Source organism: Cricetulus griseus, chromosome 9 (genome assembly GCF_003668045.3).
Source record: "Cricetulus griseus strain 17A/GY chromosome 9, alternate assembly CriGri-PICRH-1.0, whole genome shotgun sequence".
In the NCBI taxonomy this organism is placed as follows: Eukaryota; Metazoa; Chordata; class Mammalia; order Rodentia; family Cricetidae; genus Cricetulus; species Cricetulus griseus.
In genome coordinates this window covers 8,508,932-8,536,928 of record NC_048602.1, presented here as the reverse complement: position 1 = coordinate 8,536,928, position 27,997 = coordinate 8,508,932, and the positions used below count along the sequence as shown (strand labels likewise).

The 27,997-nt window shown below is 52.7% G+C and overlaps 1 protein-coding gene across 1 annotated transcript in view; it reads right to left on the bottom strand.

Annotated features, from left to right (window-relative positions):
- Sptbn4 (spectrin beta, non-erythrocytic 4) overlaps positions 1-27,997 on the bottom strand; it is an 82,664-nt gene that overhangs the window by 24,836 nt on the left and 29,831 nt on the right. Inside the window, exons 13-19 of the mRNA XM_027430438.2 lie at positions 25,607-26,540; positions 23,902-24,039; positions 20,203-20,953; positions 18,601-18,803; positions 13,511-13,601; positions 9,804-9,950; positions 7,178-7,441 (exon numbers count right to left, since the gene is read on the bottom strand). Of these exons, the coding sequence (XP_027286239.1) occupies positions 7,178-7,441; positions 9,804-9,950; positions 13,511-13,601; positions 18,601-18,803; positions 20,203-20,953; positions 23,902-24,039; positions 25,607-26,540 (2,528 nt within the window). The remainder of the gene's footprint in view (positions 1-7,177; positions 7,442-9,803; positions 9,951-13,510; positions 13,602-18,600; positions 18,804-20,202; positions 20,954-23,901; positions 24,040-25,606; positions 26,541-27,997) is intronic.

Genomic DNA, 27,997 nt, shown 5'->3' with positions numbered 1-27,997 from the left:
CGGTGGGCAGCCTGGGCTACAGTCTCAAGAAACAGGAAGAGTGGGCTGAGACAGCTCAGTGGGTAAACGGTCTGAATCTGATTCCCAGATCCCACGGTGGAAGGAGAGAACTGGTTTTTAAAAGTTGTTTTCTGACCTCCACGTGTATGGCATACACATATCAGAGGCATACCTACATAATAGAATAGTAAAGAAAAAATTTTAAAAAGTAAACCAGAAAGGGCGGAGGGATAGAGGCCTGCATATTATGGTATATAAAATTATATCATTTTCCGAAAAGCCGTTGAAGTTAAAAAATGGGAGGGGGCTGGAGACGTGGTTCAGTGGCTTAGAGCACTTGTTGCTTTTGCAGAGGACCAGAGTTCAGTTCCCAGCACTCACATTAGGTGGAGTGGTGCTGACGCACGCCTTTAATTCCAGCACTCTGGAGGCAGAGGCAGGCGGATCACTGCATTCAAGGCCAACTTGAACCTGAACGTTGAGGTTCAGGCCACGTGAAGCTACATAGTAAGACGCTGGATCCAGAAAGGGATGGAAGGAAGGAGGTCTTCTTCCAAAAGATCCCCAGTCACAGGGCCACACCATAGCTAGGGGCCACAAGCCCTGACACCCCCTCACCCCCGAGCCATCCATCTCATTCTTGCTTGGATACATCAGGCTCCCTTCCCAGCTCCCAGTTCTAGAAACGGATACTCAGAGTAAAACCTGTGAGAGGCAGAATTTGAACTCAGCACCGCAGGACCAGAGGCCCAAATGCTTCACCACATTTTCCATGTCCCCACAATGTGACCCGTGCCTTTGGTCTCAGGGTGTGCAATGGAGATTTTTTTTTTTTTTTGGTTTTTCGAGACAGGGTTTCTCTGTGTAGCTTTGGAGCCTATCCTGGCACTCGCTCTGGAGACCAGGCTGGCCTCGAACTCACAGAGATCCGTCTGCCTCTGCCTCCCGAGTGCTGGGATTAAAGGCGCACACCACCAACGCCCGGCACGCAATGGAGATTTGAATCCTGGAGTACATAAGGCAGGCACCTGGACTCTTGCCCTCAACCGGGCAGTGTTAGTGACAGAGGCAGAGAGTGAGAAGGGAAAGGGACAGAGAAAGAGGCCTGCCCAGGAAGTGGGCTTGGTGAGGGGTCCTTAGGGAACGTCCCGTTTGTCCCCCTTGGGTGGCTAGAGTGGGAGCCTGTATAGCTAAGCCAGACCAGCTGGCCAGGCCCCTGAGGACTCTACCATCTGGTCCCTCAACCAGAAAAGGACAGTTGGTCAGGAGGCTCTGAGAGAGGACTCTGGGTCATGTGACCTGGGCCTGGGAGGGGACATCCCTACTGCAGTGGTTGAGAAGGGACACAAAGGCTCCGATGAGGCCAAAGGAGGGTGACAGATGGAGTTTTTGTTTGTTTGGTTTGGTTTTGTTTTGTTTTGAGACAGGGGTCTCATTATGTAACCCCAGGCTGGCCTGAAACTCACTAAGTAGCCAGGGCTGGCCTCAACTCCTGACAATTTTCCTTCCTCGGCCTCCCAAGTGCTAAGATTACAGGTGTGAGCCAGCATGCCTGGCAGAGACAGAAAATTCAAAGACAGAGACAGAGCAAAGGTGTGTGTGTGTGTGTGTGTGTGTGTGTGTGTGTGTGTGTGTGTGTGTGTGTGTGTTCGGGGGAGGGGGTGACAGGGAGAGAGAAGAGAAGGAGAGCTGCCCCCAGCTCGCATGCCAATCTGGATGGTGGCCCTGGCCCTCCCTCCTTCAGACACCCTGTGCTCAGCTCCCAGGCAGGCCCCAGGGAACAGCAGAACCTTGGGAGGCGCCCCCTCCACCACCTCCTGAGGCCCAGCTGGGCTCCATATGGAGGCCAAAGCGTCCAGGGTCACTCCTGTCTCGAGCTCCCCCTGCTGGGGAAAGAGCCCAGAAGTCCTGTTCTAGCTCTTTCCCTAGTCTTTATTTTATTCTGGCTTCAGCCTCTCCCGGGAAAAATGGGTTCCCTGCTCGCATCACATAGTCTCCTGGGCTGGGGGAAAGTAATCCCCGCATAGGGAGGGAGAGATGACTCTACTGAAGCCAGAGGCTTCGGGTCTTTTATGAGACCCTCAGGGTCTTCCTGTGTATCCCCATCTGGAACTCACTCTCTAGATCAGGTTAGCCTTGAAATCACCTGCCTTGCTTGCCTCCTGAGAGCTGGGATTAAGTGTGTACAACAGCACACCTGGCCCGTCTCTGATTTTGTTTTGTGTTGGTGTTTGTTGTGTGAGACAGGGTCTCATGTAGCCCAGGCTGGACTCCAACTCCTTATGTAGCCGAGGGTGACCTTGAGCCCCTGATCCGCATGCCTCCGCTTCCTAAGTGCTGGAAATACACGTGTGTCACCACCCCCAACAGAGCACACTGCTGCACTGCATAGCCAACAAGAGGGGCACTAGGCGCTTGCTGGGTAAGGCAAAGATCCACAGATGCAGATCCCGGCCCACCATGGCTGGGAGAAAGTGAGCGAGGTGATTCTGGTATTGGCTGGGATTCAGCAAGCGGCTCTGCTGCTGGGAGGGAGCCTCCTCAGCAAGAAGCACTTGGGCATGAAATTGGCAGGAGACACGGAGCTGGGGTGTCTAGGGTCAGGGCCATATGCCACCACCAAACAGATTTATAAAAAGCCCGCATGAGGAAGGGCGGATACCCCCAAGGGGAATCTGAGCAGAAACAAGTGAAAATTGTAACCAAATAATGTAACCAAAGCAAAGCTGGGAGGCAGCTAAACCAGGGGCTGTGTTACTTTCCTTGCTTTTGAAAACTGGGTTGTCATGAAGGCTAGGCTAGTGTTAAACTTGTAGGGGTTCTCCTGCCTCAGCCTCCTGAGTGCTGAGATGTGTGTCGTGGGGCCTGGCTCTTGGACTGTTTCTGTTGTTTTGAGGCAGGGTCTCACCGAGCAGCTGACCGTCTCCGTCTCACTCTGTAACTGAAGGGGACTTTCCATTCCCACCTCCCCGGAGGGAGCTGGGACTCCACGTGTACACCGCCACGCCTGGCTCTTTTTCTTTGTGAATGTCATGTACCCCAGGCTGACTTGAAACTCACTGTGTAGCTGAGATGATTTCCTGGTCTTCCTGCCCCCACCTCCCAAATGCCAGGATTACAGGTGTGGTCCACCAAGAAAGCCCCCGACAAATTTGAATCTCAGCTCTGCAGGGGGGGTGAGTCTGAGGGTACCTTGTGAGTTACATGTTTTCATCTTCACAGTGAAGAGGAGGTGGTACCATCAGGATGTCCATTTTAGCAAAGGAGAAACTGAGGTAAAAAGAGATGAGTAATAGCCCTCGGTGACCCTGCCAGTAAATCTCAGGCACCAGGCTCCAGACTCCACCCCCCTGACAGTGATGATCCTGGTCCTCTGTTAGCAACGGAAGTAGCACTAGGGTCGTTCCATTGCATGGAGGAGACGACTAAAAGCAGAGCTACTGCCCCAATGTCACCCAGCAAGAGAGTAGCAGGGCTGTGATTCAAAGCCAGGCATGGTGGTACACTCTAAGAGCTCCACACTTGGGAGGATGAGGCAGGAGGATTTGCCTGGAATTCAGACCTATCTGGCTACATAGTGAGACCCTGCTTAAAACAAACAAACTCCAAACCAACAACTAGACGTAGTCCTGAATGGCTACCTGATGGCTGTGTGGCCTTGGGCTAGCCAGGGATTCTACTGGGCCGTGGGATTTCCCATGGGCCTCTGCTTCCCTCATAGGACTGCCAAAGGATTTGGGGTTACAGTGTGTGGTACAGAGCATTTGTTAGCAGTTCTCAATGTGTGGCTTGGGGACCCCCTGAGGCCTTTTTAAGGCTTGATGCAAGTTTTTGTCAGTTTGTTTGTTTCTAACAACACTAAGGTGTTGGGCTGAGGAAATGGCTCAACTGGTAGACTACTGGGCTTGATTTCCTTGATAAACGGTGTGGTGGTGCATGCCTTAGGAAGGGCAGAACGAAGGATCAGAAATTAAGGTTATCCTTAGACACACTGCAAGTTCAAAACCAGGCCAGGCTTACATGAGACTATCTATCTACCACCTGTCTGTCCGTCTATCTTCTATGTATCTACCTATCATCTATCTACTATCTATGTCTATCCATCCACCTACCCATTCACCCACCCATAGGACTAAGACTGTCTATCCATCCACCCATCCATCTATCCATCCACCAATCAGTGGTGGATAGTATACCTGTCTGTCCATTTACCCCCACCCACCATCCACCTACCCACCCACATATCCATAGGACAAGTCTATCTACCTATCACTATCTATCTATCTATCTATCTATCTATCTATCTATCTATCCAGCATCCATCAATCTACAGGATCAGTTTATTTACCCATCTACCCATCCATCAATCCAGATCAGTCTGTCTGTCTGTCTGCCTGTCTGCCTACTTCCCTATCTATATATCTACCTATCTACCTACAAAGGTGCTAATGGCCTATATTATTCTCACTCTTGAGAATACAGCAAGATTTTTCGGAGCGAGGTGATGCATGGGACAGCGTCAAACAAAGGCAGAGGTGGGTGTGAGAAGCCACTTCCCTTTTATCTCTCACCAGAAAGAGCTGCAAAAAATAAAAACAGCTTCTTCTCACATTGAAATTTTTTCTTTTTTTTTTCTATTTATCTGTTATTTGTGTGTGTGTGTGTGTGTGTGTGTGTGTGTGTGTGTGTGTGTACATGGCTGTGTGCACATGCATGGGTGCTCGTCCATGTACGTGTTCACGTGGTGGGCAGAGGTCAATGTCAAGGGACTTCCTCAACCACCCTCCACTTTGAGACAGGGTCTCTCCGTGTGAAGGGACCTGCTCCCCTTTCGGCAGCCATAACAGCCGAACACGTGCTTGCCATAAACCTGCCTTGGTCACTTAGAGGTCAGATGCCTGTCTCGTGACAAGGAACCAATCAGAAGTTAGCTGGTGGCACTATGCTTTACGACCCTGGGTGTGCTTTACAGACAAGTGCACAGCAATGACACGCAGAGCATAGCAACCACCCTGGGAGGGCCTATGGACCATAACAACCAGTTGACCAATCAACACAGGGCAAGCCCTCCAAGCCTCGAGGCTCACCAATCCTGAGCCTGTGCGTACCCCTAGACACTCCCCTTACGCTGCCCTATAAGATCTCTTGGGAGGCCCTAGGAGCCGTCTTTTCTAGCCATCCGCCATGGCGGGTGGGTGAAAGACCCGAGCTAACATGGGGTTAGCTCGTTAAATTACAATAAAGCCTCGTGCAGTTTGCAGCAAGCTCTCGAATCCGCCTGGTGATTGGGGTGACCTCGAATGTGGCCTGGGACCCCAGATACTTGAGTTTTTCGGGGGTCTAACATGTGAACCTGTAACTTACAGAGTCAGTGAGACTGACTAGCCAGTACACCACAGGGAGCCGCCAACTTTCACCTTCGCAGCACTGGGGGGGATCACAGGCGTGCACGGCTGGGCCTGCCTGTTTTACATGGTTCAGATGATCAAACATGGACTTGCTCATGCTTGAGCAGCAAGACTTTGCTGAACCATCTCCTCAGCCTCCCTTTTTTGGTGTAATGAAAATCTATTTTTCTGTGCATGCATCCTTTCTTTTTGTCATTTGCTGTGTGAGCACGTGTGTGTGTGTGTGTGTGTGTGTGTGTGTGTGTGTGTGTGTACAACTTTATGGGAATCAATTCTACCATGTGAGTCCCAGGAATCAAACTCAAAGTTGTTAGGCTTGGCAGCAAGAGCCTTTATCTGCTGAGCCATCTCACCAGCTCCACATTGTTCTCTATAAAGAGGGCTATTAAGGACAATTTGTGATGGATTTAATATTCATTTCAAAAGAATCGATAAATATTGGAATTTTTCACGATTCATATGGCAAACAGTGACAAGCCTAACTGACATAAACAAAGTTTTTTTTAAATAATCGGTACACTTACATAATTATGCTTTTATTATTAGTCTTTTTTTTTTTTTTTTTTTTTTTTTTTTTTTTTGGCTGTGCTGAGAGTGGACCTCAGGGCTTTGAAAGTTTCAAGCAAGCACTCCACCACCACCAAGCCATGCTCCTAGCCCCTCACTGGGGAATTCTAGGCAGGGGCTCTACCACTAATCCACACCCCCAGGACCTCACTGGGGAATTCTAGGCAGGGGCTCTACCACTGAGCCACCTCCCCTCAAGCAGTCTTCATTTTTATATTTTTTAGCTGTAACTTGGTTGTTGGTTTGAGACTGGCTTGAGGCCAAGCATGACCTTGAACTCTTGGTCCCCATGTTTCTATCTCTAGAGCGCTGGGATTACAGGCCTGTGTGCGCTAACACTCCAGCTTATGCAGGGCTGGGGTTCAAATCCAGACTAGCATTCCGCCAACTGAGCTACATTCTCAGTTTATGTACTTTAAAATTTTATTTATTTATTTATTTATTATTTATTTAGCCACCTACCATGTTTCATCAAGAAACACCTTGCAAGAATTCCATCCAAGGAGCACTGAAGACTCGAAGGATCTGGATTCGAATCCAGGCCCTACCATTTGCTCCCCAAGTGAGGAAATGTTCTTTCAACAGCCTCAGTTTATTATCAGCCAATCAAGCTCCACCCCTGGCCTTTAAAGACAGGAGCCATTCCATGTGAAGAGATGAGCAGCAGGGCCTACACCCACAGCTACATGCCACATAGACCTTAAAGGCCTGACACCAACCAGCTGCCTAGCTATTATTTGGGTGTGAGCAGGCACAGGACTGTTCTCCAAGGGCTCTTGTTCCATAAGGCAGAAACTGGCCACCGTACAGTTTCCTGTACCTCAGTTTTCTCATTGGTAAAATGGAGGTAACAGAGCATCTATTTCCTAAGGTTGCTGCAGGGATCAGCGTACACTGCGCCCAGGAACCGGAAGAGGAAGTACTCCGTGGATGCACTGATACTGTGGGCAAAGCTGTTCTCCTACATCTGGGCCTTTCTTTCTCCACACAGAAAATAGCATCAAAATAATGAGAAAATGTCTGTGCTGCCTCACGGGTTCCCTCTGCCCCCATGAGCCCTCAGCCCTGGGGTGATGGCTGCTCCCAACAGTCACTCCTAGCTGGAGATCCTCAGGTTGAAACACTCAGAGGTTGGCTCTGAGCTGTTCCTCTCTGCCACAGGGGAACCCCGCCCCACGACCAGGCCAGCCAGCCCATCATACCTGTAACTTCTTGAGCTGGCTGTTGACTGTGGCCAGGTCCCCACCAGGGTCCACGTCTTGTAGCTGACTTTCCATGTGAAGCAGCCTCTTGTCCAGCTCCGCAAAGCTCTGTACCAGCTGGTCCGCCTTGCTGGCCTCGAAGAGCTGGCGAGCCTTGGCCTGCGTGGTGCTCTCCAACTCCGCCCAGCACTGCCGGATCTCACCCAGTTTCTTGCGCACAGAGGCCGCCAGCTCGGGTTTCTCCTGCATCAGTTGCTGGCCCTCCTGGATGGAGGAGTGGAAGGTAGGAGACAAGAGAGAGAGGATTTGGGTCATGAAAACAGACAAAGAGATACAGGACCAGTGGAGAGACGGGGAGAGAAAGAGAGGCGGGGAGTTAGAGACAGACACATTGCAGATGAAGATGGGACCAAGGAAGACAGGCAAGAGACAGAGAGGGTTGATGGGGAGCCCAACAAATATGGGGAGGGAACAGGGAAAGACAGATGGTCACAGAATGATTAACAAGGAGATATGTACACACAGTAGGACCACGAGAAAGAGACAAAAGATGGATGAGGAAGAGAAGGAGAAGAGAAAAGAGGCAGAGAGGATGGCAGAAGGAGAGGAAAGGGGGGCAGGGAGAGAATGAACTTCCATTAAGTTCATGGTCCAGAAGACTGGCTTTGCTACACACTGACCCTTAAGGGGTCCCTATGGTCACTTAAGACATAAAGAGAAACTGAGTGTTTCTGTTTGATTATAAAAGTGGGGGGGGTGTCCTGGGCTGTAGATCTAAGAGTCCAAACAGAATAAGGGGGCATTTAGGGGAGTGGATACTTAAAGCAAGTACCTGTCTAGGTCCTTCCAAAACAAGTCAACTGCCTTGGTGGTCAGAGCTACATTTGACATGTTAATAACAACAGGCACACGCTTTTAATCTCTGCACTCAGGAGGCAGAGCCAGGGGGATCTCTGTGGGTTTGGGGCCAACCTGGTCTAAATAGAGAGCTCCAAGCCATCCAAGATGACATAATGATGCCCTGTCTCAAAAAAAAAAAAATGACTTGGCAGTGGTGACGCATGCCTTTAATCCCAGCACTCAGGAGACAGAGGCAGGCAAATCTCTATGAGTTCGAGGCCAGGCTCCAAAGCTACGCAAAGAAACCCTGTTTCAAAAATCCAAAAACAAAACTAAAAAAATGAATCAAGCCAGGAAGTGGTGTTGTACACCTTCAATCTCAGCACTTGGGAGGCCCAGGCAGGCCCATCTCTACGAGTTCAAGGCCAGCCTGGTCAACAGATCGAGTTACAGGACAGCCAGGGCTACTCAAAGAAACCTGTCTCAAAAACTAAAACCAAAATAATAATAATAATAATAATAATAATAATAATAATAATAAAAGAAGAAACCAAAACAATAATACCGAACTAGTATGGAGGCTCACACCTAAAATCTTATCACTTGAGAAGCAGAGGCAGGGGAATAATTGGATGAGACTCTGTCTCAACAAATAATAAAAATGCATAAATAAGATAAAACAAAAAGAAAGCCAAGTGTGGTGGTACACGCCTGTCTTCCCAGCCCTTGGGAGGTGGAGGCAGGAGGACCAGCAGCAGTTCAAGATGATCTTCAGCTACCTAGTGAGTTTGAGTCCAGCCTGGGCTACATGAGACCCTTCAAAAAAGAAAAAAGTAAAATAGAGAATTTAAAGAGCTGGGATTGTGGGTCAGTGGTAGAGTACTAGCCTAGCATGTCCTAGGTCCTGAGTTCCAGTTCCGGTAATGAAACAATAAAAATTACAATACCAAAAAAAGAAAAGCGGAAAGCTGGCCCCGGTGCAGCTAGGCAGGAGAGCACTTGCCTGGCATGCATGAAGTCCTGAGTTCAATTTGCAGCACCAGGAGGGAAAAAAACCCACGGATCAATAATATCACAGTAATGGGTGCATTGTCTCATTTCTCCCATGCCTGGTGCCACACACTTCATGCTCTCAGAAACCCAGAGAGCTCACTCCACCTCTTTGCTTATTTTTACTCAAAAGAGTAAATAGAAGGTGGGTGTGGTGATGCAAGACTACAGCCCAGCACTAAGGAGGCAGAGACAGGAAGGTCTTGGATTGCAGGCCAGTGTAGGTTACACAGCAAGGCCATATCTCAGAGCAAGAGAAAGAAAGAAAGAAAGAAAGAAAGAAAGAAAGAAAGAAAGAAAGGAAGGAAGGAAGGAAGGAAGGAAGAGACAGAAGCCTGTGGTCTAGGAGGCCAGCATAGGTCTCTAAGATATCACAGCTGATCACAGACCCTGAAATTAGGGTTGAAAAAAAAATCTAAATTTTACTTTAACCCAGGGCTTCTCCAGCTGTGTCTGAAGCTTCCTTCCATATTAAATTACGTGAAGGGAACTGTGGTAGGGTTTACAAGATGGAAGAAATGTTGATAAACAGGAGGCCCTGAGCAACAATTGGAAGAGATGATGACCATTGTCCAGATGAGCAAACTGAGGCTCGGGGTTATAGAAACAAGCAGACACGATCCAGGTTTGAACCAGTTGAGGGATGCCAGCCCAGGATGACAGTAAAGACAACAGAAATGAGAGTGTGTCTCCTGGAGGTCGGGGGTAGGGGGGGCTTCCTCTTCCTCTTCCTCACCCTCTCTATCTTCTCCAGCCACTCCTTGTTCTGAGCCAGCTCAGCCATGAACGCCTGGTGCCGGAGCCATAGCTTATGCAGCTTGTGGCTGTCTTCCCGAGTGCCATCTCGAGCCATCAGCATTTTCTCATGGATCCAGCCATCCAGCTGTGCAGGGCAGATAAGAGGGCTCAGAAGGCTGCTTTCCCCATCTGTCACAGCCTCACAGCGCCCCTCGAAAGAACCCCCAGGTCAGAGTCCTGGCTGCTAAGAGGGAGATCGATGCAAATAAGGCTCATTGGAGAGGACTCTCAAGCCCTTTCTCGGATAAAAGATGCCTATGTGGTCCCCCCAGCACCAAATCTCTGCCAGCCCACATGGTGGAAGGAGGGAGCTGACCTCTGGCCCTCTCACATGCATAATGGCCACGGCACCCAAAGACATAGCCATGTGTAAGATGAGTAGATAAATGTATTAAAAAATGAAAAATTTTAAAAGTAGACTATAATGTGACTCCCTAATAAGGACTGAACCCTCAACTCTATTGTGTGTGTGTGTGGTGGGGGTGCATGCTTGCAGTCCCAGCATTGGGCAGGATGGGACAGGAGGAGATTGGGTTTGGGCCAGCCTGAGCTACAGAGTAAGACCCTGTTGATTCAATTTAAAAAAAAAAAAAAAGAATCCTTAACCTACTCCACAGTTTGAATAATCCCAACTCTGGCCTCAGCACCCCACAGTCAGATCAACACCCCCAAACAACCTCCCAACTATTTCCACGTTTAGCATCCTGACAATTAGACCTCCAAGCTAAGGAGCCCCATCCCTTGGAACCAGAGATCCTAATGAAACCTAAGTCCATCACCTGTGACCAAGACCACAGTTACCCCCAATCATGACCAGCCAACACCCAAAATATGAGCAACAGTCTGCCTTCGGTTTCTAGACCCAATCTACCCCCAAAATGTGGGGTTCCCATTATACATCAGTCCAATCCCCCGATCCAGCACCCCGCCCAAGCTAAAGGAATCCACGATGCAAACACCAAGAACATTCTCATTACTCCCGACAGCATCAAGCCCAGGGCTGTTTCCTGAGCCCCCTCCTCCTCCACAAGAGTGAGGGCGGAGCAAGGGGCAGAGCGATCGCTGGCTCAGCACGAAAAAGTAAGTTCTGGAATCGGGGTCCATCTCCAGCACTTGGGGAGGGGGAAGCGCTTGTTAAAGAAGACTTGTTCGCTTGTCTCTCCCCCCCCCCCCCCCAAGCCACAATCTCCTCCCGACTACACAGCCTGAACCTGGGACAGTTTGCTCCTCCCCGCTCCAGTCACAAGATCCTCCTCCTCCCTCCTGGTGAAAAAAAAAAAAGGCCGGACGCCGCGGTCCCGGGAGGCAAACGCAGTCATATTCAAGGACAAATCCGGAGCCGGCCAAACCCCACCCCACCCCACCCCACGTCCCTGGAGCATGTGCTCCTCAGGGGGCCAGGACAGCTACACACACACACACACACACACACACACACACACACACACACGCACACGCGCACACACACGCACACACTAGCGCAAAGTCAAACGCGCAGTCCCCCAGTTCCCTGCCCAGGGATGAAGCTGCAACCGGAGTCCCACAGAGAAGGCAAAACCCCTAACGGAGGTGACCCGCGTTCCCTGGGTGAAGCCCCCTACAGGGACTGTCCTGTCCCCTCTGGCCACTCAGTGCAAGGCTAGACCCTCTCCGGAACGGAGGGGGGAACCTCTCGGAAAGTCACACCTAACACTTCACCTCCCAATGCAGAGAGAGCCCCCTTCCTCCTCCTCCTCCTCCTCCAAAGTCAATCACCCCATCATCCAAGACCGCTAGGGACCCCTCAAGAACCCAAGACGCACATCCCTAAAAATCTGCGAATCCCCCAAGGCCGGGGCCAATCTGATCCCCTCTCAAGGAGGCTGGGACCCCCTTGCTTCGCCCCTGCATCAATTGCACACTAGCCTAGGCTAGCCCCCCTCCCTGCCCCCTCTCTCTGCGGCTCCAGCACCGCGGACAGCTCCCAGGCTCGCCTCTCCCTCTCCCCCCCATCCCCACTCCAGGGCGGGGGGTCCAGGCCCGCCCCCGTGCCGCCCCCGCCCCCGCCCCTACCCTCCCTCCATCCCTCCCTCCCTCCGCGGGCCCGGCCGGCGAGCACGCGCGCGAGCCCCCTCCCCGGCGCGTGCCCGCGGGGGCGCGCGCGCCGGGCCCCTCCCCCTCTCTCTTCCCCTTCCCTCCGGCGCTCCGAGACCTGCGCGGCGGCGGCGCGGTGGCGGCGTTGGTGGAGGAGCCGTCCGTCCCTGCGGCGGGAGGACAGGCGCTCGCCCCTCCACTGCGACGGCGGCGGCAGCGGCGGCAGCGGCTGAGGCTCTGGCGGGCGCGCGCCCCCTCCTCCCTCGCCCCCGCGCCGCGGCCACGCGCCCGCCCGCTCGCCCGCTCGCCCGCCCGCGCGCGCCCCCTGCCTGCCTCCAGGCCCGCCTGCTTTGCGGGGGACCCCGGTCCGGGTCGGGGGAGGAATCATCCATCACCTTCTCTGAGCTTCCAGGCTGGGTACCTTCCGATCCATCTCAGATCAATGAGTCCAGAGCAGTCTAACTACCCAGGGGACAGGGCAGTTCCTAATGGCAGGAGCGGGCCAGGGTCCCCCCAGCTCCTTCAACCGGGTGAGCATGTGGACTGTGTGGCAAGAGGGGTTGGAGGGCCTCCTGAACCATCTTTAGCCAGGAGAGGCTGCGGTTTCTGGCAGGGTAGAGATTAGGGCAGGGACGGCCTGGGACATCTGTGACTCTGTCCAGGGCCATCTCCGGTGGGAAGCTGGGCCAACAGGGACCCGTTGCTAATGAGGCTGCCTCGGTTATGGGGAGAAGGTTTGGAGACTACTCTGCCGTGGGTGCTCAATGCGCAGAGTCAAACCTTATCTTTAATTGGGAGGGCAAGGACTTGGTTCCTGAACCTTCTAGAAGAAACGGGTACCAGTTATTCATGGGGATAGAGTCTAGTCCTGGGTCACACAGATCGATCCGGGAGCTTGGGGCCAAGACATCTCTGGGAATTAAGAGAATGTCTATGGGGTGGGCCCGGTCCTCTGTAAGAGTTCCTTTGGAATGCAAGGCAAGAGGAGGGAGGAGTTTCTGGAGTATTTCAATACTGGAGGGAGTCACCTTTTATCAGCTGTGACCCCCAAGGCATGAAGGAGAAGGGACTTGATTCTTAGCTATCGAGGGACTGGGGCTAGAGAGCTCATTGAATCTGAGCCCTTGCCTAGAGATCAAGTCCTGGAGTTTGGTCCCCAGCACCGTAACTAAACTAAACCAAATAAACGTGAAGGCTTAGTTCGAGCCATCTGTGATTGAAGGCGTGCTCCCTTCAACCGGTGCCACCGGTCCATCCTCTCCCCCACCCCCAGCCCTCAGTCTCTCGCGATTCACACATCTCTAGAGAAAGGTGAGATCAGCGCGCCTTCCCTAGGAACCGTAGGCGCGAACTCAGCTGTTGCCAGGGGAGCCCAGGGCCCCTTCTGTCTCCCTGGAGCTCACGTGGGCAGATGGGGAGCCGCGGGGCATGCGCTCTGGCTCAGGACTCCGCACGCCTCCTGGTGGCACAGGGGTGCATGGCTCCTCGACCCACTTAGACGGGGCGTCCCAGCCCTGCCCCCACCAGGGTTCAAGCCTTTCCCTGCTGGCCCAGCGCAGATGGGGGACCTACCTCATGACAGTCTCTAAGGAAGTGCTGCAGCACGAGCTGGTCCAGTAGCTTTTGCATCCACTGCTGGGCCCTCAACTGGTTTTCTTGGCTCCTGGGGAGAAGAGAAGGGCTGAAGGGAGGCCCAGGCATGGGAACAGGGAGCTAGCAGGAGCAATGTGAGGCCATCAGCTAAGGAGAAGAAGGGGAAAGAGAAGGACCCAGAAACACTGGGAGAACAGGACTCCAGAGAAGGAAGAGAGGAAAGGAAACTGGAGAAGGAAGGAGGGAGGGATAGAAGACAGCGAAAGAGAGACACACAGCCGGGCGCTGGCGGCGCACGCCTTTAATCCCAGCACTCGGGAGGCAGAGGCAGGCGGATCTCTTGAGTTTGAGCCTGGACTACAGAGCCTGAACTATAGACCAAGTTCCAGGACAGCCAGGACTACACAGAGAAACCCTGTCTTGAAAAAAAAAATCAAAGACCCATGGAGGGTGATAAACGTCGTCCCAGGAGCTGAGATATCTCAGAGGTAGACAGCTTGCCTAGCATGGGTGATGTCCTAGGTTCAATTCCAGGTACACAGAGAGAAAGGAGGGGGACCCAGAGAGATGGGAACAAAAATAAAGAGAACAGGAGAGACAGGAAAGAAATAGAAGAGAAGGCAACAGAAACAGATGGGTTGTGCTCAGTGGTGGAGCCCCTGCCTAGAATCCCCCAGTGAGGGGCTGGGGGCGTGGCTCAGTGGTAGAGCCCCTGCCTAGAATCCCCCAGTGAGGGGCTGGGGGTGTGGCTCAGTGGTAGAGCCCCTGCCTAGAATCCCCCAGTGAGGGGCTGGGGGTGTGGCTCAGTGGTAGAGCCCCTGCCTAGAATCCCCCAGTGAGGGGCTGGGGTGTGGCTCAGTGGTAGAGCCCCTGCCTAGAATCCCCCAGTGAGGGGCTGGGGTGTGGCTCAGTGGTAGAGCCCCTGCCTAGAATCCCCCAGTGAGGGGCTGGGGGCGTGGCTCAGGGTAGAGCCCCTGCCTAGAGTCCCCCAGTGAGGGGCTGGGGGCGTGGCTCAGTGGTAGAGCCCCTGCCTAGAATCCCCCAGTGAGGGGCTGGGGGCGTGGCTGAGTGGTAGAGCCCCTGCCCAGAATCCCCCAGTGAGGGGCTGGGGGCGTGGCTTGGTAGTAGCCGTTCTCCATCAGCTTATATGCATGCCTATCCTGTCATCAACCATCCCCAGAATCTTGGCAGAGAGAAGTCATCAAGAATGAGGTTGATGGGCCTATGTGATGGCTCAGGGTGTAAAGGAGCTTGTGGCCAAGACTGGTGATTCGAGTTCAATCTTGGGGACCCACAAGGTGGATGGAGAGGACAGACTGCCACAGATTGTCTTCTCATCGTCACACATAAACTGTGGGACTTACACACACAAACACAAAATAAATAAATGCAATTCATCTCTCTTCCCCAGGCCTCCAAGACTCTCTTGAATTTCCAGGCCCTACACATGAACACACACACACACACACACACACACACACACAGTCCCACCTTACTGTTTTCCCCCGTTATTCTTTTTCTTCTCTTCTAATCAAGACTCTGCTGTCCTCCTGGCTGTGACTTAAACAGCATCTCTCACCTCAGGGCCTTGGCAATGGCCCTTCCCAAGGTCTAGTTCAGTGGTTCCCAACCTTCCCAATACTGTGACCCTTTAAAACAGTTCCTCAGATTGTGTTGTTCCCCAGCCATGAAATCATTATTGTCATTGCAAGTTCATCACTTTCATTTTGCTACTGTTATGAATTGTCATGCAAATATCTGATTTGCAACCCCTGTGAAAGAGCCGTTCAACCCCACAAGGGGTCGTTGAGAGCCAGCGGTCTAGTTGGACGCCAGCTTTCTGTGGTCCCTCATGATCATCCCCTGACACTTTCTGGTTTTCTTTCCTTCTTTGACTTTTTCCTTGGCACTTGGCACTGCCTCCCCATTGCACATGTTCCCTGTCACGTCTCTCCTCTCCAGTGCGTGTCACTTTCACAAACAGGAGTGTTTTGTGCGTGTGTGTGTGTGTGTGTGTGTGTGTGTGTGTGTGTGTGCGCGCGCGCAGGCCGGGAGTCAATCTTCAGTGTCTTCCTCTACTGTTCTCCATCTTAGTTTTATACTCTGTCTCTCATTTAACCTGGAGCTCATCATTGGGCTAAGCTGGCTGGTCATAGAGCCTCCAGGCACCTCACGTCTCTGCCCTCCTTGCTCTGTAGATCAGGCTGGCCTCGAACTCACAGAGATCTGCCTGCCTGTGTCCCCAAGTGCTGGGATTAAAGGTGTGCACCACCACTGCCTAGCTCATACCTAGCTTTTTACATGGGTGCTAGGGGTAAAACTCAGGTCCTTATGCTTTTTCCTTGAGCTTTTTATCCATTGACCATTTCCCCAGACTAAGGGCGGTTTTTAAAGTGTTTGTTCGTTGTGTCTGTTTTGTTCACAGCCACGAGCTCCTTGGCATACAGTGGTTTCTCAATATGTTCTTTTTGAATGAATGTATAAACAGATGATTGTAGGAGAGCCCTAAAGAGACCGGGAGGACTATGCGACAGAACAAATATAAGGTCCAAGAATAGGGGAAAAAATGGGATATGGTAGCCCATGTCTATTAACCCAGTTCTTAGGAGCCAGAGTTTGGAGGGTCTGGAGTTTAAGGTCAATATCCGATATATAAAGAGTTGAGGCCAGCCTGGGCTACTGACGAGAGAGGGGAGCATTAAAGGTGGCAGATAACATCTTTCTTTAAAGGGAAAAGTTGCGGAAACAGACATAGAAATAGATGGGTACATGGGGGCAAAGAGAGAGCATGTGGGGGCTCCATCCACAGAGACCCAGAGGCCGAGCGGCTTAGAAGGAGCAGATGAGCAAGCAAAAGACAGCTACTTCCTGCCCTCTCTCTCTCAACAGGAGCCAGGAAACAGGAAATGCCTCAGAAGTTAACCTGCAGTCAACTCCGCTAGGACTTTGCAAGCCAGATTGGTGGGGGAGGGGGGGATGGACGGACATGGGACTCGGGACACGACACCACTACAATGACGATGACAAGTGGTGTGGGAAAGCCTTCCTCTCTGTGTGATGCAGAAAAATGAGTAGGGTTCCAACCCCAGCTGTACCACTTCCTGGCCAAGACACTGAACAAATCAACTCCCTCCCTGAGCCTCACATGTAAAATGCAGCTAAGGCAAGTTATTTGGTGGTGGGGATGAAATCCGCCTGACGAGGAGCTTGCCCGGCATGCACAAAGCCCTGGGCTCCCTCTCCAGCACACTCGAAATGACTGTGGTGTAATCCAACTACATGGCAGGCAGAGACAGGAGACTAGGAAACTTAATGTCATCCTTGGCTATATCGTGAGTTCTGTCCCAGTCTGGGCTACCTGAGACCCTATTTCCAAACAAAAACAAAAGCAAGGAAACCCAAAATCCAAGTAAAAGGATTGACGGAGAGATGGTTGGTCCGTTAAGAGCATTTGTTCCTCTTGCAGGGAATTCGGCTTTGGTTCTCAGCACCAACAGGCCAGCTCATCACCAACTGGAAAATCAGTTCCAGAGGAATCTGACGCCCTCTTCTGGCCTTCTTGGGAATCAGGCACCCGTATGGTAAAATCTCAGCAATTCCTTTTCCTCTGCTCCCTCGCCTGCCATGACCCTCAGCTCTGCTCCATCACCCCTCCCCCAAGACAGACAGATCCCTCTGAATCCATGGGCACATGGCACAGCAAGGCAGGCGGACTAGTATACCAACTGCATAGCTTAGCCATCTTGTGGGAAAGCCTTCTCACCCGCCCTACAGAGTGGCAATGTGTCCCCTGTCAAATAAATATTCTGGGGGCTGGAGAGGTTCAGAGATGAGGTCTGTCCCCATCCTTGCATCAGTCAGCTCAGAACTGGGACATGCATTCCCTGTGGGCTCCCTCAGACCCTTGAAGTTTTCTTGCTCTGGCTCTGATGTTAGCCAACGTATTTGTCAACCAACATGGCGAGAGACCTAGGAGCAACTCCTCAGCAAAGCTGGGGTACATTTTTGTGTAGCCTTTAACTGTGGGATCTGGGAGAGGGTGCTGTAGGACCATGTGGCCCACTGTCACCCAGATTCAGTCCCTTTTGTCAGGCTAGAGAAAGGAGAGAGATTCTCACTGTCCAAACTATCTTTTGGGTGCGCTACCTCCTGTTGGTTCTCAAAGTACCCATTTAAATCAGATATAAAACAATACAATAAGGCTAGGAACAGCGGGGCACGTCAAGAGCCTGAGGCTGGAGGATTACTTTGAGTTTGGCAACAGCCCAGGCTACATAGACCCCCCTCTCTCTTTTTTTTTTTTGTGACAAAGAATTTCTCTGTGTAGTCCTGGCTGTCCTGGAACTCACTCTGTAGACCAGGCTGACCTCAAACTCAAAGATCCACCTGTCTCTGTCAGCCAAGTGCTAGGATTAAAGATCATCACTGCCCAGCAGACCCTATCTCAAAAAAAAAAAAAAAAGGCATAATGACCCCAGGATGAGGTGGTAAGTGGAGGCAGGAGGATGAGGAGTTCAAGGTCACCTTCAGCTACATATAAAGTTCCGGGCTGGGTGGCTGAAATGACTCAGGAATCGAAGGTGCCTGCTACCAAGCCTGAAAAGCTCAGTTGGATCCTCATACTCACGTGGTAAGAGGAGAGGACTAACTCCCTCGAGTATATGACATGCTGTTGTAAGCTTGCGAAAGCTCGCTCTCTCTCTCTCTCTCTCTCTCTCTCTCTCTCTCTCTCTCTCTCTGTCTCTGTCTCTGTCTCTCTCTCTCTGTCTCTCTCTGTCTCTCTCTCTCTCTCTCTCTCTCACACACACACACACACACACACGATAGATGATAGATAGATAGATAGATAGATAGATAGATAGATGTAAAAAAAAAAAAATCCAGGCCAACCTGGGCCACAAGAGACCCTATCTAAAAAACAGATAAATAAATGGGGAATTAAATTGAAACAAGGGAAAAACAGAGAAGTAGAAAATAGGGATGGAAGGAAAGATCTGGTTATCCCGCTCGGCTCCACTATGCTCAGACCGCCCCCCCCCCCTTCTCTGGTCCCTGAACTGGGGACCTACTTCTCCAGCAGCCGGGCCACTGCCTCCTGCGCCTGCTCCCCGTAGGCGTTGCCTTGACGCAGCAGGCCCTCTGCAGCTTGCACCGCCACCTGCATCTTCTGCTGGTTCAGCTCCATGGTGGTGAGAAAATCCCTGTGCCTTTTCATCGCCTCCTCCACTGACTCCACAGTGCAGGGGAGCTCAGCGCCAGACAGCGCCACCTCCTGGGAACGGAAGGGACACAGGTCAGCTCCGGCTCCACCCCAGGGACGCCAGAGAGGCTGCCAGCTAGCTGGCTTCAAGCACAGTTCCACCTCCGGGCTTTTGCTCTTGCTGGACCCACTCCTTAGCAGTATGTATTTCCAGATTCCCTCAGGTCTGTGCTCAGTCTGCAAAATCTATCAACCTCTTACTATTTCCCACCAGGTAACCCACAATCCCAATAAGCCACTCCAAACGTGATCCGTCTACAAATTCATCTCTAACAAAACACAAAACCCAAGCAGAGCGTGGTGGCGCACACCTTTAGTTCCAGCACTTTATGGGGTGGAGGCAGGCAGATCTGTGAGAGTTTAAGGCTAGGCTAGGCCATCTTGGGCTGCATAGTGAGACCCTGTCTCCATAAAGGCAAGGGACTGGAGAGATAGCTCATCAGTTAAGAGCATTTACTGCTCTTCCAGAAGTTCCAAGGTGGGTTCCTAGCACCCACATCCGGCAGTCCGCAACCACCTGCAACTCCAGAACCTTGGCCTTCTCAGGAGGCCCCCACTCGAATGCTTATACACACATGCGCACACAATTAAAAATAATAAAAATAAATACTTTTTAAAAAATTCAGCCAGGTGGTGGTGGCACACGCTTTTAATCCCAGCCCTCAGGAGGCAGAGGCAGGTAGACCTGTGAGTTCAAAGCCAGCCTAATCTACAAGGTAAGTTCCAGGACACAGGACAGCCAGGGCTACACAGAGAAACTCTGTCTTGGCGTGGGGGCGGGGGGAGATAGGGAGCTGGATAGATGGCCGAGTTGTTAGGGGCACAGGCTGCTCTTCCAGGGGACCTGGATTTGATTCCCAGAACACGTACCTGCCTGTAACTCCAATCCCAAGGGATCTGATGGCCCTCTTCTGGCCTCCCCGGACCCTAAGTGCACTTTTACACATGCGGGCCACAGAAATAAAAACAAATCTTTTAAAAAATTAAAATTGCCCATGTACTGTGGCGCACGCCCTTAATCCCAGCACTCAGGAAGCGGAGGCAGAAGGATCTCTGTGAGTTTGAGGCCAGCCTGGTCTACATAGCAAGATTCGGGACAGCCAAGACTACATACAGAGACCCTATCTCGATCAAAATAAACAAATAAATGACAAAACAGCCAACTCCATAAACCCCTCCCCACTCAACATAACCTTTAAACTCTGTCACACACCTGCCCTCCCCCTCACGGTCCAAAACTCAACTTTTCCCGATCAGCAACGACTTCTCGGTTCACTCCCTACTCCCATCTCGAAGAAAACAGAAATCCAGGGCTCCCGGGAAACACATCTGAGCTCGTCCGTACCACCTATCCCAACCCCGAACCCGCACCCCAGCAATCCCGCTGCCCCCTCCGCCCCCGATCGGGCACCTGGTTGCGTAGCACGGCGAGCGCCTGGCACAGGTCTCTCAAGAAGAGCTGATAGACGTGCGCCTGGACCAGCGCCTCCCTGCGCTCCTCCCACAAACCGATCAGTTTGTGCCAGCCAAGTTCGAGGTGGGGCAGCCACTCGTCTAGCGCCAGGCCGGGGCCCAGCTCGGCGCCATCGGACGCCAGCAGCGCCTCGCTGGCAGCCACGATGCGCGTGTAGTCCTCCTCGCGCTGGTCCACCTCCTCCTTGAGCGCGGCGTGGCGCGCCAGCAGCGTGTCCGCCTCCTCCAGGCTGCGCGGCAGCGGCCCCTCGACGGCGCCCGCCGCCTCCTGCGCCCGCACCAGCCAGTCCAGGAAAGTATCGAGATCGCGCAGGAAACGCTGCAGGCGACCGGCCGCCGCCACCGCCTCGCCGCAAGCCTGAGCCGCTCCGGCCAGCGCGCCCCACTCGGCTCCCAGCTCCTCGGCGCCCCGGTGCAGGCGCGTGGCCTGGGCGGGGAAGCGCTCGGCCAGCAGCGCCGCCTCCTCCAGCAGCGCCGCCTGTCGCGGCTCCAGCGCCTGCAGGGCCGCCTCCAGGCCACTCAGACGCCACTGCAGGGCTCCCCCAGCCCGGGGCGCGCTCTCCACCGCGCGGCGCTTCTCGCGCACCTGGGCGCGCACCTCGGCCACCTCCAGCACGTGGTTCTCCACCAGCAGCACGGCGCTCATCTCTTCTTTGCGCTGTTCCACCAGCTCCACGATGCGGTTCCACCTGTCCAGGGCCGGGAAAGAGGGTGATCGGACGGGGAGGCCCAGGCAACCAGAGTGAAATCCAGCCTCGGCCACTAGGAGAGTGGCCACTTGGGAGAGTGATGGTTTGTGCTTGGGATAGATAGGACCCCACCCTGGACAGTGCTTATCGCCCCAGCGCTGTCAAATGATCTTCATAATGATATTAGAATCCTGGATGTCGCCTGGTGGTGGTGGCGGTGCTCGCCTTTAATCCCAGCACTTGGGAGGCAGAGGCAGGCGGATCTCTGTGAGTTTGAGACCAGCCTGGTCTACAAGAGCTAGTTCCAGGACAGCCTCCAAAGCCACAGAGAAACCCTGTCTCAAAAAACAAAGCAAAACAAAACAAAACAAAAATCCTGTTTGTCATTTCATTCTCTCCCAGAGTTTAGTCGACATTTCCAAAGGCCACATATTAGCGACTGAAGGCAGAAAGCAGACCAGAGAGACCAGCTGCCTGGCTTAAGTCCAGAGAATCACAGCTGTGTGGAGCGGCGCATGCTTATAGTCTTAGCAATCCAAGGGCTGAGGCAGGAGGATTGCCTCGAGTACAAGGCTGGCCTTGGATCTATACAAGAGGAAACCGAAGGCCAGAGAATCACAGCTGTGTGGAGCGGCGCATGCCTGTAATCTTAGCACTCCAGGGACCGAGGCAGGAGGATGGCCTCGAGTACAAGGCTAGCCTTGGATCTATACAAGAGGACAAGAAACAGAAAGAGAGCGCGCGCTTCACAGTGCTACTCTTCCCACTGTTTTCTAATATGAAAAGTGATTATATTTTAGGGTCTGGAATGGAGCGCAATGATTCAGCACTTGCTTAGCATGTGCCAGGCCCTGGATTCCATCCCCAGCACCATGAAACAAGAATTAATTGTGCCAGCATGTCACGGGCCCTTTATTTATTCAGGTTTGATTTTTACAGCTGCGCAGTGTGTGTGTGCTTGTGTATACACGTTTACATGTGTGTCCTGCGGGGGTTAGCCTGCAGAGGTTAGAGGTTGACGTCACTGTCTTCCTTAATCTCTCTCCCGTTTTATTTCCTGAGGCAGGGTCTCTCACTGCACCTGTAGCTCTCCGAAGTCTGGCTACTGGCTGGCCCAGCTAGTCAGTTTGCCCCCCCGGGAATCCTTAGCTCCGCCTCTCAAGCGCTGATACGGCAGGAGGCTGCCAATTCTGCTTTGTCTCTCACACTCGTAAAATAAAATGGGTGAGGTTTTGTTTGTTTTTAGAATTTCTTTGGTCTGTGTTCATTTCATCTGTACAGATGTATGTGCACCAAGTGCCAATCACAAGCTCAGAGAGGTCAGGAGAGGCTATTAGATCCCCTGGAACTGGAGTTACAGAGAGGTTGTGAGTGCTGGGAACTGAACCTGGGTCCTCCCCACTCCACCCCAGCCACCCCTTTTTAGACGGGTTCGGAAACTAGGTGGCTGACATGAAACTCGTGTTCCTCCTGCGTCAGTCTCCTGAGTGGTGGGATTGGATGCAGGTATGCCTCTGGTTTTTTGAGGCAGGATCTTGCCAAGTTGCAAGGCTGACCCTGAACCCCTGGGCTCCAGCTCCTTCTGCTTTGGCCCCCTGTGTACTACCTGGGCCTGACTGGACTTCAGCTTTGAAGATCTGTTTTCCATGCCCCAGTCCTCCCACACGGGCACGACTTCTAGTATAGTGTTTCCAGAGGAAAGATAGTGACTTGCTATTTGTTCTGAAACAAGTCTCAATTCTGGGGCTAAAAGATATCCCAACACTGGGGAGGCTGAGGCAGGTGCATCTCTGTGAGTTTGAGGCCAGCTTGTTCTACAGAGCGAGTTCAAGGACAGCCAGGGCTACACAGAGAAATCCTGTCTCAAAAAAAAAAAAAAAAAAAAAAGTGGCTTAGGGAGTAAAAGCACTTGCCATCAAGCCCGATGACCTGAGTTCTGTCCCTGGAACCCACATGATGGTAGCAGAGAACTAACTACTGAAATTGTCTTCTGAACTTGAGGGGGGGGGGAAGAGAGAGAGAAAGAAAACGTAATTTTTAAAAACATGTCCTAAATTCTGGAAGCTCTTTCAAGACTAGCCTAGGGTACACAAGACTTTATTTCAAAGTGACAAGCAAGCTGACTATGGTGGCACACGTCTTAATCCCGGCACTTGGGAGGCAGAGGCAGGTGGATCTCTGTGAGTTCAAGGCCAGCCTGGTCTACAGAGCGAGTTCCAGGACAGCCATTGCTGTATCGTGAGACCTTGACTCAAATGGATGGATGGATGGATAGATGGATGGACAGATGGACAGACAGACAGCAAAACATAGAGCCAGGTGTGGCACGTGCCTGTAATCCCGGTACCTGGGAGATGGAAGTAAGAAGATCAGGAGTTCAAGGCCATCCTCAACTCAAGACCAGCCTGAGCAACAGGAGCCCTTGCCTCAAGAAACCAAAGTAGTAGACAAGTAAATAAGAACCCCCACATAAGATGAAGTGCATGGAAAAACCTCCTGGCCAATTAGGCACCTCGTAAACTCTTTCTGAACAAACCAGTAAACAGCAAATGAGATGGGCTGCACCCCAATATTAGCCCATCACCACCGCGACTGGGTGGGTACATATTGCCTTTTTGCCAAGGTTGCCCTTGAGACTGAAGAGATGGCTCAGTGGTTAAGAACTTACACAGCCATGGCAGAGAACCCTAGTTCCATTCCCAGCGCCCCACAAGGGGCAGCTCACAACCCCCTGTAACTCCAGCTCTCTTCTGCCCTCTTCTGGCCCCTATAGGCACTGCACTCAAGTGCGCGCCACTCAAAAAAAAAAAAAAAAAAAAACGTTTTCCTGAGTTACAAGGTGCACATGAACACCTCAGGAGGGTTGAAATCACACACCTTTGGCTTTCACGGATAGAGAAGGCACTGGCTGACAGGAAGAAGGGCTTTCCCGCCCAGGCCCCACCTACCTGCTGTTGAGGTGGTCCTGACAGGAACGCACCTCATCTGAGCTGGGGTGACCTCCTTCCACCAACTCTTGAACTGTGTGGTTTACATCCAGGACTCGGCCCATCAGGCTGTTCATCTCCTGGTCCAGACTTTCAAATCTGCCGAAGAGGATGGAAAAATCAGAGGTCAGGACTCCCAGGAAGCAGCCCACTTCTTTGGTCGTAGATTCCTGTGCCATTTCTCAGTTTCCCTCGCGGGAATTTTTCTCTTTCTTTCTTTTTTTTTTTAAATGGTCTATTTAACTTTATTTTGTGTTCATTGGTGTGAAGATGTCAGATCCCCTGGAACTGGAGTTACAGACAGCTGTGAGCTGCCATGTAGGTGCTGGGAATTGAACCTGGGTCCTCTGGAAGAGCAGCCCTTAACCACTGAGGCATCTTTGCATCCCCTTCTCTTTCTTACTTTCTTTTGCTTTCTGTCTTTCTTTTTTTCTGCTGCGGCTGCTGCTGTTACTGAAGCATGCTCACACAGGTAGCCCAAGACTGGCCTCAAACTCTCCATGTAGCAGAGGACAGTCTTGAACTCGTCGTGTGTGCATGCCACCCTGGGCAGCATAGGCTCTAGGTATTCTATGGGCTGATGAAATGTCAGACTGTTCAGCGCTCCATCCGGGACCTCTGACTTTCCATCACACTGTCCCTGGGTCCTAGCTTCCATCCTTACAGTCTGGATGCTTGCGGTCCACATCTCCTTGTCCAACCCAGACTTTCCCTTTTGACTCTGTCTTCAACCTTATGGCTTAGTTTTATACATCCTTGGTGCTCTCACACCTACTGTGAGACTCAAACTGCCCTTGGGGCATCTTCCTTCCAAATTAGTCCTCCTCTGATTCCCTAGCTGAGGGACAGCTCCAAACAGCTCCCAAGCCCCTGACCCCCAGACCTTATTTTGGATAACTGCCCCCAGAACATGATTTCCCCCATGGTCTCTATCTACTTGCTCTGCTCTCCAACTCAGCTGCCACCGTCACCTCCTTCAACCTGCCCTCCGGATATCAGGTCAGGATTGTTGATATATTTTTAATTTTCAAGGCTCAGCTGCCACCGTCATCTCCTTCAACCTGCCCTCCGGATATCAGGCCAGGGTTGTTGATATATTTTTAATTTTCGAAGCAGGGTCTTACTATGTAGTTTTGACTGTCCTGAAACTCATTATGTGGACCAGACTGGCCTCGAATTCACAGAACTATGCCTGCCATTGCTGGGATAAAAAGGTGTGCTCCAGGGCTGGAGAGATGGCTCAGCCATGAAAGGTTAGGCTCAGAACCAAACATAAAAAGTGTGCTCCAGGGTGGGAGCCACCTTAGTAGCTAGAGAGATGACATCTGTCTTAATGGGAATCCCAGGCATGGGCCAGGTTGGAGGGGTCTGTCAATATGTGTTCTGTGAATATAAACCTCTTAACAGCAAGTGGCTGTGGGAGGCTGTGTACCCCGAAAGAGTTTGCTAGGTGTTTCACATCTATGAACCCATTTCCTGTTCACTACAAGCTCGAGACGCAGGCAAATGCTGCCAACCCTACTTGACACATGGACAAACCGAGGTCCGGAACACAGCAGATGAAGGAAAAAGCTGGGATTGTTCCCACGTGAACTGTTGAGCCAAAGCATGCGAGGTTGGGTGTGTGAGCAAAGGACCACCGGGGGTCTTCCGAGCGCGCTCTCACCGGTGCTGCACCACCTCCACGTCGTCGAGGGAATCGGGCACACGCATGGCCAGCAGCCACTGCTCTTTCTCGCCGATCCACAGCTCGCACGCGTGCACCTCGCCGAACATGCGGTACACGGCGAGCGCGTCCCGCAGCCACTGGCGTCGCAGCGCGGCCACCTCGGTCACCTCCGCGAACAACTGCTCGGCTTCCACCACGCGCACCTGCAGCGCCACCACCAGCGGCCCGGCGCCACTGGCACCTCCCAGGGCGGCCAGCTGTCGCCGCAGGCCACCCACGGGGCCGCGATGGGCTTCCACCTCCCCGGTGAGAGCGCGGTGCTGGCGCGCCAGGCGACGGCTGGACGCCTCGTCGTGCCCGAAATCGCCCGCCGCTGCCAGGCGGTAGGCGTCGCGAAGCCAGTCTAGGAGTCCGTCCAGGTCGGCGCCGAACTGGTGCAGAGCCCGCGCCTCCTGCAACCTGCGCTCCCGCCGGGCAGCCGCCTCTTCCAGCCGCTGCCACCGACGCCGCGCGCTCGCCGCGCGCTCCGCCAGGCTGGCCAAGTGCAAGGGCTCGGCGCCCGGGCCCACGGAGCCGCCCGCCGCAGCCAGCTCCTCTCCGCGTCGCAGAGCCTGCTGCAGCAGCGTCCTGCGGCCGCCCAGCTCGCCCTGCAGGATCTTGTGCTGAGCCAGCAGGCGAGCGGTGCTGGCCAGGTCGTGCGCCCCTCCCGCCGGGCCCGCCGCGCCGCCACTGCCGCTCGTGGCCTCTAGGAGGCGCTCTTTGTCCCGCGCCCAGCTCTCCGCCTCCTCCAGCTCCTGCAGCAGCGCCCAGAGGCTCCGCGAGGCCTCCAGCTCCGCGCGTCGCCGCGCCGCCTGATCTTGCAGCTCCGCCAGACAGCCGTGCACGTGGTTCACCCGGTTGCAAATGACCTGAGGATCGCAGGGCTGGTAGCCTGGGGCGGGGGAAGGAGAGGATAGGAAGAGGCGCAAGCCCATGTCGCCGGCTCCTGAGGTTTCCTGGGCATCCCCAACCTCAGAGCGCTTTCCGTGGATGCTCAGCCTTGCTACTGTGGAATGCCACCCACTGCCTGTTTAGTCTTTCTTTGGGGTGATGGTTCCCTGGGAGCAGGTTAGGGGTGTCTCCTTCAGTAATTATCGCATTCCACACCATTCCATACAAGGCAGAGCCCAGTGTATGGGGTGACTTGCGGCTGACTGATGGATTGCAAGCATCTCGGATCTGTACACGAGAATGCAAATTCTGTTTCCCTGGGAACCCGGCCAAATGCAACTTCCCTGTCCTTCAGGAAGTGTTCAGGATTGCCCCTCTCTTCTTGCCTCATCTATTAACATTGTTTGTTTGTTTGATTGGTTGGTTGGTTTGGTTTGTTTTTTTTTGAGACAGGGTCTCGGTCTATAACTCTGGCTGTCCTTTAATTCACTATATAGAGCAGGCTGGTGTGTGCCACCAAGCCTTTTTTTTTTTCCTCAAATATTTCGACTTTCTCCTGAGTCCCTCGTTCATAAGTAGAGAAACTGTGAGATTCATTTAACAGATCAGTCAGCTTTTCTCTGAAGGAATGAACACAGCCAATAGTGCATGCCTGGAATCCCAGAGTTTGGGAGGTGGAGGCAGAGGGATTGCAAGTTCAAAGCCAGCCTGGACTTCAAAGCAAGGCTCTATCTAAAAATTTAAAAATTAAGCCGGGCGTTGGTGGCGCACGCCTTTAATCCCAGCACTTGGGAGGCAGAGGCAGGCAGATCTCTGTGAGTTCGAGGCCATAGCAAGTGCCAGGATAGGCTCCAAAGCTACACAGAGAAACCCTGTCTTGAAAAAAAAAATTTAAATTTAAAAGGGACTGGAAAGATGGCTCAGCAGTTAAGAGCGCTTGTTGCTCTTCCTAATGGGCCTGAGCTGAGTTCCCAGCACCCATGTCAGGTGGCTCACAACTGACTGTAACTCCAGGTACACAGGGTTCAAAGCCCTCTTCTGTGCTCCACGGGCACCCACACTCACACCGGCACACATGCCAGGCCAAGCGACCCAGATATTTAGGAAACTGCTTGGGTTACCGAGTGAGTTCAAGGATAGCCTGAGCAACTTGGTGAGGCCCTGAGTCAAAACAAAATCTACAAAGGAGGCATGGCAGCAGCTTGGCATTAGCGTGTTTGCTCAGAGGCCACCCGTGAGCAGCTGGGAGCCGTAGACCACTGGCTCAGCCTGGCCGAAGCCCTAGATCCAATCCCCAGTACTGAAAAGGGGGTGGCGGTGGGCCGTTCAAGATCGTGTTCTGGATCGGTAGTACATCATCACCATGACAACACAGCCCACACTGGTCCCTTTGTTGTATCCTTGGTGTTACTACTGGCCATCTCAGGGTCTGGAAACCACTAGAAGACAGAAGAGGCC